Here is a 9,917-nt window from a genome sequence, read left to right on the forward strand (position 1 = left end):
TGACGGCATTTATGATGACACGCCTGCACAACAAAACGAAGCCAAACGATAGCGAGCTCCATGACAACACCTACCGTTTTCTCACCTGCACTCTTTCTTCATTTTGAGGGAAAGTCTGTCAAAATGGTTGCTTCAACAGGTTCCCTGCTCATCGAAATTTACCCAAGTAACTTTACTCAAAACATCAATCCTTTCTTGTACCATCGTTCACGCAAATTGAACGGCCTCTGCTATGGCTTTTTGTCTATGAAACACAGTATGGGCACCCCGCAGTTTTTGATAAACAAACTGTAAGATGATCTAACTCACTAGCGATACCGCTTTGGCTAATCACTTGGCGATATAGGGATATCGCCAGCGGTTTTCCTATGTATATAGGGACTTCGATGTTACAAGTTTATTTGTGCCAGGAATAATCCTCTCAGGTCTGAACCCATACATAGAATTGATTTCAGTAGGTTACTGGCAATTGAGGCTTGAAAAGGTCAACCATCATTTAATTTCAACTTGATTTATCAGCCTCCCTTATCACTTCACCATTTGTAACAAAGATGTCACTAACCTGTCTCTGAGGCTTACCTGAATTTCTTGGCTATGTCAATAAAAGGTAACATTTAGCAAGTCACTACACATGGTGTGGTACTCAATAAAACAGGGATGCCAGGCTATTTGTTATTCACACTTGTATAGGGTTGAAGTGTGCTTTCTCAAAGATCACAGTGCAGGAATGAAAAACTTCATAGTAGTTCAATCTTGTCTGATATTTTAAAGAATTGTCTGAATGATGAAACCTGGGACTCTGTCATTTTTGTTTTATATGAAGGAGTATTGCAATGGCATATCAAAACCAAGATTCAATAAAACCTGTAATTTTTGAGAGTCACACATTCATGGCCCCATGTAAAAGTACCAGTAAGACCAGAATTTTGCCATTTTCAGACTTCTGTTACTATTAGTTGTCAAACTTCAAATTTCAAGCAATTAAAACCCTCTAAGAAAACTTGTATTTTTGAGAAGTAAAAATAACTGAATTTAATATTTTTAGCATGCTGATATGCTGCAGAAAATATAATGGACAGCACAACTTTCAAAATGCAATTGGACTCAAGCTTTCTCACATCTAACCCCTACCCCCTCCCCAGACAGTAATGGCCTTTCAATTCATTTATTTCCGTATTCGATATGGATGTGCTACATAATCAGTAAGCCCTGTGCAAGCACATTCCATTCTAACGTGATATGCGGAGACAGAAATGTGCATGCTGCAAAAATTTATGCTGTACAGCGGAAATTATGCTTTATTTCAAGGAGTGAAAAGACGGCGCTCTTTTTCACTTAAACCAAAATACTGTCAGTTTAGAATTAAGTCTTTGATTAGAATTCTTTTATATTAGTGGATGTGATCAAGGAAGTACAGCACCATGTATTAACTTCAGTTTTCCTTGCGCAAGCTGTGTCTGTTAAGTTTGTGAAATAGAATCATTTCCAGACGTTTCTCTAACATCAGTGTCTGAGAGTTTCTATTTCATTATCATGAAGCATGAGTGTAGAGGTAATATACTCCAGGTAATTATAACATTAATGCATTTATAATAGAGAAATCTACACAGGTGATTCACTGAGGTTAATCTTCCTATATTTTCTTCACAGATCAATTGACAAACCATTTATTGAAGATGATGAGTACGTCAGTGTGATGGCCAGCTGGCAATAGTGGTATTGTGATTGGCTATTAGGCAATGACAGTCTCATAGCTGATAGCAGGCAATGACAGTCTCATAGCTGATAGCAGGCAATGACAGTCTCATAGCTGATATGAAGCTTGTATTTCTGACTTAACAAGATGGAAATAGGAGAAGTTCACCTATAATACTTTTAATCAGACCAAGTGGGGTTTTTGCATGTATGTTCATGCTGACTGTTCCAACATACTGGATAAAGGGATATTTGTTACAAATACATTTAAGATATAATATAGTCTCTGCTCTTTGAAATGGCAAAAGCAAACAAGTGTAACGGATCTTTTTAAATTCACTGTACTATAGAGAACAAATACACGCAAAAGGTTTTTCTTAAGCCAGTTGTCCATTTTCCAGAAGATGTATTCTCATTGAAATCAGCACCTGTAAGATAATTGTTTTTGAATTCATAACCATGATACAAGGTACATTGATAAAACTGAGAGAGAAAGTGTTTGTTCATAATCTGCAAATGTCTAGAAAAGTCAGATCCAGTTCCTGCGTATACATTTTTTACCAAATGCAAAACAATTGGAAAATTAATGAATATAATTATTGATCATTTGATGTAGTATTTGCTTGCATTAGTTTTAAGGTATACCATCATTGATGTTTGCCTTGGACAGCAACAGTTGTAAAGCTTGTGGTGCCCGTCAAAACTACAACTTGACATGTTAAAGATTGTAAATGTAATATATGTGTACATTTAGATTTGTGCATCTGTCTGGTATATTTCATATTGATATCAGAATATATGTTAAATTAAGAGACATGTATGAGGGGGCTCTTGTGAACAATTATCTTGACAAAGTGGTACTGAGAAGTGATTGCGAGTATCAATTGCACCACAAATGTATCAATTACATGTTCAGTTACAAAAGTGGATAACAGCATATTGGTAAATTTTATTGAACTTATGGAAGCTGTGGTGTACCTGAGGCATATTGGATACAGTACTCACTCTAGTAGTGATATATATAATAATTAGAAGGATACACAAGTGACGTTTAATCCTAATATGGTTTAACATGAACCAAGCATGCGACAGTCTTGCTGAAACCAAATTCAGATATACTATTCTGGCAGCTTAGAGTATGCTACAGCTCACAACAAAAATATTACAATGAAAATTACAGACCATATGAGACAAAAACATTGAGGGTTTACACATTCACACTGGACAGTAACAGTTTTCATTGACCAGTGAATATTATTGTTAGTAGATGCATGTTGGATTTAAATGCCATCTGCAATGCAAGCACTACTTTGAAGCATTTTATTTTAACTTTTATCAAGCAAGCTGTACATTTCCAAAATACAAAACTTTGGAAGTAAAGATTGTCTCATGATTTATTGATAAGTGATGTGTGACTGCTGAAAGTCTGAATGTATGGGTGGGTATGTATGTATGTATGTATGTCTGTATGCAAGCATTATTTTTAATGTAAAAGGCTTGTCAGAACAGGTGGAACTATACCTTTTCAGTCTTTACCATTTGTATTTGGTTGGTAGGAGAATATGATGACATTTGACCACTATGGTATCTTGTGCTAATACCTTTACCATTATTCAAATGTCTAGATGTCGGGAATTATCAAGTATTTTATCAACCCCATGATTATTTTAAAGAAGAAATTGCCAAAATCTTGAAAACTTTGACCTGAATGTATCCTGATTTAAGAATGGTGACAATGTAACATCAGTGTTTCCGAAAGCAAACAGATGGAAGTTTTCGATTGAAAGTGTAGCTAAGAACATCTTCACTTTGCCAAATTGGTGAACAGATTTGACTGGTTGAAACACACATCAATGTTAAGCTTTCTATGTTTAGCTGGAATGTCTGACTTGTGAAACCAGGTCAAGGTCAGCAACAAAAATGAAAATTAGTCAAATTGAAACTTCAATATTCTTCACCAAATTTCAATATTCAAGTTATTCCAGGCATTTTGTAAGGCCATGTCTCTGCCCCTTTTCACTTAAATAATATGAATATGTCTTGGATATAGAGCTTTTACATTATGAGATCTCTAATATCTTCATCAGACATCAACTGACTGCGTAATGAAAAGCATTTGATGTAATATAGAATGTTCGGTAAAACAATCTGACTGTGTTTCAGTATTGTTAGTTTGATTTCTGTATAAATGTCTTGGGTTCGTATAGATTATGCTATTTACTTCCAACATTGACATTTGGAAGTCAGTATATCATACCATTGTGGCCTTAAATGCATTAAGAGCTTTGCAATGATACAAAATGTTATCACCTTCAGCCATATTGTTGTATATATTCACTTTTATCCATATTTTGTAGGAACTGGGTTAACCAACAAGTTCTCTTTGTTCCACTCCTTTAAAAGCCAGCAGTAGTGCCTTGAAGGCCTTGTAAATAAATGTTATGAAGTGTGGACTATGGATGTTTGGGCATTCAAGTCTGTTGTGCATTAAGTAAGATGGCACTCCACAACTTCCCAGTGGGCATGATGTCATATTTTTCAGTGTATTAGTTGAAACATGACATTTGACAAGGAAGACGTACAACTGATCCTTGCTGGTTTCTGTGGATTTTGCAATGTAAATTGACACTTGGTACGCTGTCCTGTATAAGTCATTAACAAATGGCGTATCTTCAGCCATAGCAAGGGCTTCACATGCTATCCGGGGCAGCACGCTGTCTAACTCTTGTAGTCGTGAATACGATTTATTCTGCAAAGTCAACAGAGACATTACACTGTGAATATTCAGAACACATTATTGTTTAATTTAACCAAAACACTTTTACACAATGGTGTAAATACAAGAAATTCCCTCAAAGGGCCAATAGCTGTAACTTTTGATAATTTTTTTACCATTTTTGTTTTGTATATCAACTACCGTTCTTGCTCCACTCTCACGACGCTAATGAGATACATACTATTCAGCTTGTCAACTCAGCCTGTATTTTTGTAGACTACATTGTTGTTGTTGACATGTCAATTCTAATCTGGATTGGAATTCAAATGTAAACAATAACAGTGCATTTTCCAAGTATAGATGCTGTATTGACAAGCTCAGCAGTACGGTTCAACTTGCTTTGGGAATTAAAACAAGAATTTGCTGTTGACATACCAAAAAAGTCAAAATATCATCTACTGTTACAGCTAACTTTAAACTTGCATACATGTGACCATAATTTCAGGATATTTGCTGGGTACATCTGCTGCTTTCACTCCACAAACTGTGATTCATTTCTGGCATTTCATTTTATTAATGTTATCCAACATTTTTATACTCACTTCTGCACATGTAGTAGCTTGAAATACACTTCTACCGTACGGAGACTGAACTTCAACATCACTTTGCACATTAATAGCTTGACCACACAAAACAACTCTGCGTGCAGTAGCCTCTCTAATTCTGCAAGATAAAACAATGACAGATACATGTATTTAAACTGGCCCAGGAAGCCAAACATTTTTACAGAAATCAAAATGAGTCCTCTCATTTTGATAGAAACGTGTAGAGATTTTTTTGTCTTGTGAAATGCAAGTGAACTTATTTGATTTCATTAAATATTTCCCTTTGTCACTGTCAAACGGATGGCAAACCAAACCCTGGATGTGTGTAATGAAAAAGAATATCAACTTAACATAAAGGATCACTTAAGTACATCAATACGCATCAGAACGACAGTGTACAATATAAATTAAGCACATCCTTTCAGTTGCTGTTATGGACTCACAGGAAATTGCAGGTGTTTGAATTGATTCCTGTGTCAATAACTGTACGCTTGTGATCCAAGAATTAGAAACAGTGGTATCAGAGAAAGCCCTAAAAATATGCATATGCAAATATCATCATCATATGAACAAGTGCACATAAGGGTACATCTGGGGACTTGAGATAAAAACGTTATCAGACCAGGTGCTTCACCGAATATGCGTAAAGCTGACATACCACAGACACAAGATTTCTCTGATAAGTTCCACACAGATGACCGAGGAGCTACAACAAGGATTTTCAACATGCGAAAAATGATGGAGATAAGAGCCGAAAACACCTAAAGTCATGTCCATAATATACCTGTTTTGAGGCACAATTTCAGCAGTTGGAATGACAGAATTGTAACTGTCCACTTTTAAAATGAAAATCCTGTACAATGATATGCAAATGAACTCTTGGGCGACTGGCTGCTCAATTCATATTACAACACTTCACAAAGGTAATACCTACTGAACTATCAAATGACTATTTGTTTCATAGGCAGCAACTTTTACCAAATCTTCCAGCAGATGATCAAGAAAAGTTTCACGTATAGCATAACTTCGGTAGGAGTTGAAAATTGATATCCATCTTAACAAAGTTGACCTAGCATGTGGATTGACTTGCTCTCTGTCTAGTAAGTCCTGTAGGAATTGTAAGTTGGAGAAACAATAGTAAGTAAAGTAAATTGTACATTTTATAATACATAGTCATACAAGATACAAAAAAAACATTTGATTCATATCATAATTATTCAACACTTCACATGTATCATTTATTTGTCTGATGGACTATTGTTAAAGTTCTTGTAGCAAAACAATACCATCATGGTTATCTGGTAACCATATTTTACTCTCTGCAAAAAAATCAAACAATGTGAACTATGTACAGCTGTACATTGTCAAGTTTTAGCCATGCTTGAGTACCCTAACTGACTCCAGATATGCTGTATACAGGAATATTGGGCTGTCTTAGTGTATATGAAAAACTGTCTCCCTCATTTGGATGGACGACAATAGAGCTGTTGCTAAATCTTAAACTTATACTTTTACAACATGGGACACAAAGTCCTGCCAATAGGCCAGCCTCCAATAGTTTGGCAAAGTTATTAGTGGCTGACAAAGTGCCTCTGCTCAAACCACGTATTTTGAAAAATGATAAAATCAATGTCAAATACTCACATCTTTCAAAACAGCCTGTACCAGTCGAGTGCTTTGATCCAACTGCAAGTTATATTTTTGGGCAAACTGTGTCACAAGTTTGATAAAACTGTCTTCTTGTAAGCCTCTCCTGACTGTAAACCATGATATAATATGTCAGAAAAGAGGAGTGAAACAAAAGAAAAGTATTTTGATGTCCCTTTACAGTAGAATGCGCCTTTTCGGATTTAGCACTTGTGGGGGTTCATTTTAAAGCTTTTGGAGAAAGAAAGACTGTCATCATCTCAGTTTTTTTTGAAAAACTAAAATTTAATTTTTTCACCCTAGAGTTTTACACACTGAGGAATGGCGGCCATTTTGAATTTCAAATATCGCACAATGCAGAGTGACCATCAATTTTTAATGTTGATTTGGTAAGAGAGTTTTAAGAAAAAGTTTAAGTCTTTCCCTTTTGAGGCGCATACGACCTTAAATCATGGTCACGCCATAATGTTATAGGCTCAGTTTGTCAACAAAGCCTGTTTGTCTAAATATTGGTGATAATTGAATTAGAGGTCAGACTGTAAATGATACAAATGCACGCTACATGTAGGCTGTGTTGGCAAGCTGAATACTGGACAGCTAAACAGTTGTATAAACTGAACAAAAATATTGTCAAAATACAAAGTTAATACAGCTAATGCCCTGCTCCTGCATACTGGCAGTGACAGTGATAGCTCTGACACTGATGTACCGGTGGTTTAAGAAGAGTTTGGGTCATAAGACACTAAACTGACGATGAAACATACATTTACTTGTACACAAGATCAGGCCCAAGAGCCACACATACAAGATTAGGGGATTAACAGTTACCAAGGATTTTTTAATTCTGGCATATGAGAACAATCAAATATCAGAGAAAAAAGATGGGGTCACCATGCTTGATCTTACACAAAATGTGCGATGAAAAGTCACAGTTTTTCTAAAATCCCCTTTTGAGACGCATACTACCTTAAATCATGGTCACTCCACAATGTTGTTTTAATTTTTAAGGGTATTGAGGGGGGATCTGAAAAAAAAATTGATTTCAATCGCGATTCCTCCAGCCCCCCCCCCCCCACCATTTTTTGAACGCGGCCTTATGTGGAATTCAAAATGTCAGCAAAAGATCACAAAACTGGAGGACAGTATAATATGTAAATTACTGGATTACAGTATTTACAGTAACAATAAATTGACACCACTAGTGTACTTTAAGAATGAACTGCCGAAATATTCAAAAGATGGAAATACTGAGGGCCAGGCATTCTGTTCAATACACTGTCACAATCTTACTAGTAAAATATGTACATCACACTACATGTTCACAACTGTTGGTCACATCATCAGATGCACTGCAAACTACAACTAGTACAAGCGCCTGTGGTCGGGGTCAAAATAAGTGAAAATAAATCTAGACCGTAGACGCCGGAAGCCGTTGTGCTATCATAATCAACTTCAAATATTCAGTAAAATGCCACAAAATAATTCACTTAGACGTTATGATTAATAGAGTACTTACTGCTCGTTGACAGTAATTCACGATATCGTGAACTTGTGACATTTGCTTCGTAGATGCATGCGGCCGTATCTTGTGTTGCTGGATATGTCGGCAAGTAGTCATTACACACTGCGTTTTCCGTTAACCAACGACAGATAACTTCTTCTGCTGGTACATGTCTCAAGTCGACAGTTTGGAATGGGCATGTATTGATGTTCAATCTGATCAAGTGGCGAGTTTCCCATCTAGACGCAGGGGGGAAATCAAGGTGAGGATGTCGTTCACGGCCACATATTTCGGGGTGCACACACGTTCCCTTTTGGCAATCCGGGCAAACGACATTTCGAGTCCTTCGACTTCGAGAATCTGATCTTGTTGGTTCGATGTCGCTTTCAGTGTGCTCTTCTTCATGTTTGCCACAGTAATTCAAACACACAGTTCCAAATTCTTCAGCTAGTTCAACAACATCCCCACCACCATCATGACCATCGGCCCAAGGATCATCCATTATCATTACACCGCCGACCAGCCAGCTGTCGATATCGATGGTCATTCACAAAGCAAGACTCAGAGTGAAAGCTGATCAGTTACTCGGTATAGCGCCAACTCACTCTGCGTTCACTGCGCTGTGATTCGTCAATTTCGATGGCGCCCTTATTTAAATAATATGAGGTTATCCCACGATATCAGCGCTTGGTTGGGACGTATTGCCACGAGTTAATCATATTACCGGTATATCATGCTACCATGATAGTACATATACTCTGTGCATGCTGTACTTGTGAAGTTGAGCGACTTGCTGACAAATTTAAGGTGCGCACTCTCCAGGCCAGATAGTGGGAAAGATGAATAATGCTGCGTTGTTTATTTGCTGTCTACTCAAGAACACAATGCAAAGATGACAATATTTTTTCAACAAAACGCATTCGTAGAGTCAGCCTTTGTCATTATTTATATTGTCATTATTTATTTATTTATTATTAAAAACTATCTACTGTTGATTGAACAATCAAAGTGCTCAATTTAGGGTGTTTTATTTACTCGTAAAGCCTTGGTCACCAAATTCCAGAAACGAATGACAGCGCCGTAGTAAAGTACTGTCCAATCAAAAGTGAACGTGTCATATTCTGTAGACATCTGGTACGTTTTAATATTCAAATTTGGTAACACAGCGGAAACCAGCTGCAACACAAAATCTGCTGTGCCCTGGGGCATTATATAATGTGCCCTAGGGCATTTATAGGATGTTCCATTACATTGGAAGGCTATTTCACAAATAAAAGTTTACAGTACATTTACCAATGATTTTGACGATGAGATACAGCTGGATATTGATACACTACCTAATTAGGTTTGTCAGTTTGCTCGCGAATTTACCCTTTTAGTGGTCAACTTTTACAACTTTGCGCCAACATCAGACAGACTAAAACAGCAGGTGACGCAGCAAGATGTCTGTAAACTAATTTACTATGTAGTATGTTTCTCTATGTTTTCACAGAGACTGGTTGCCAAGTTTTACAAGCAGTTCAAAGTAAAGTTTGTTCATTTTACACATCACTCTATTATTTTGAAGTCATGAACTTTATTGATATTCAACTACAAAGAACACTGTCCTCTGAGTCTAAATTTGCAGTAACGTCGTTCTTTTACCACCTCTCCGTGAATTTGAACTGCTTGTAAAACTTGGCAACCAGTCTCTGTGTGTGTCACCATTGAAACTGATAGCTGCTGTAAAGATATAAACATACTACATAGTAAA

The 9,917-nt window shown here is 36.7% G+C and overlaps 2 protein-coding genes across 5 annotated transcripts in view; one reads left to right on the forward strand and one right to left on the reverse strand.

The window, feature by feature from the left end:
• LOC139139836 (vacuolar protein sorting-associated protein 18 homolog) overlaps positions 1–3,099 on the forward strand; it is a 30,634-nt gene extending 27,535 nt beyond the window's left edge. For 2 of the 4 annotated variants that reach the window (XM_070708773.1, XM_070708774.1), the window contains 2 exons: positions 1,651–1,736; positions 1,793–3,099. In XM_070708773.1, the coding sequence (XP_070564874.1) occupies positions 1,651–1,714 (64 nt within the window). In that variant the 3' untranslated portion in view covers positions 1,715–1,736; positions 1,793–3,099. Of the gene's footprint in view, positions 1–1,650 lie in introns of all 4 variants that reach the window. The other 2 variants (XM_070708776.1, XM_070708772.1) reach the window with 1 other exon arrangement.
• On the reverse strand, positions 3,002–8,766 carry LOC139139837 (uncharacterized). Its single transcript, XM_070708777.1, has 5 exons — positions 8,180–8,766; positions 6,661–6,773; positions 5,951–6,123; positions 5,014–5,134; positions 3,002–4,444 (listed from the first exon to the last, which is right to left on the reverse strand). The coding sequence occupies exons 1-5, from the start codon at positions 8,709–8,711 to the stop codon at positions 4,061–4,063; spliced, it is 1,323 nt and encodes a 440-aa protein (XP_070564878.1). The 5' UTR covers positions 8,712–8,766; the 3' UTR covers positions 3,002–4,060.
• Between the last annotated feature and the right edge of the window lie 1,151 nt (positions 8,767–9,917).

Source organism: Ptychodera flava, chromosome 9, assembly GCF_041260155.1.
Source record: "Ptychodera flava strain L36383 chromosome 9, AS_Pfla_20210202, whole genome shotgun sequence".
NCBI classification, from domain to species: Eukaryota; Metazoa; Hemichordata; class Enteropneusta; family Ptychoderidae; genus Ptychodera; species Ptychodera flava.

Excerpts from the sequence above, each read along its gene's own strand:
- LOC139139837 (XM_070708777.1), bottom strand. The coding sequence starts at position 8,711 with ATGACCATCGATATCGACAGCTGGCTGGTCGGCGGTGTAATGATAATG. Across the intron at positions 6,124-6,660 it reads TACAGGCTGTTTTGAAAGAT|GACTTACTAGACAGAGAGCA; the intron begins GTGAGTATTTGA and ends CAATTCCTACAG. Across the intron at positions 5,135-5,950 it reads AATAGTCATTTGATAGTTCA|AATTAGAGAGGCTACTGCAC; the intron begins GTAGGTATTACC and ends TTTATCTTGCAG.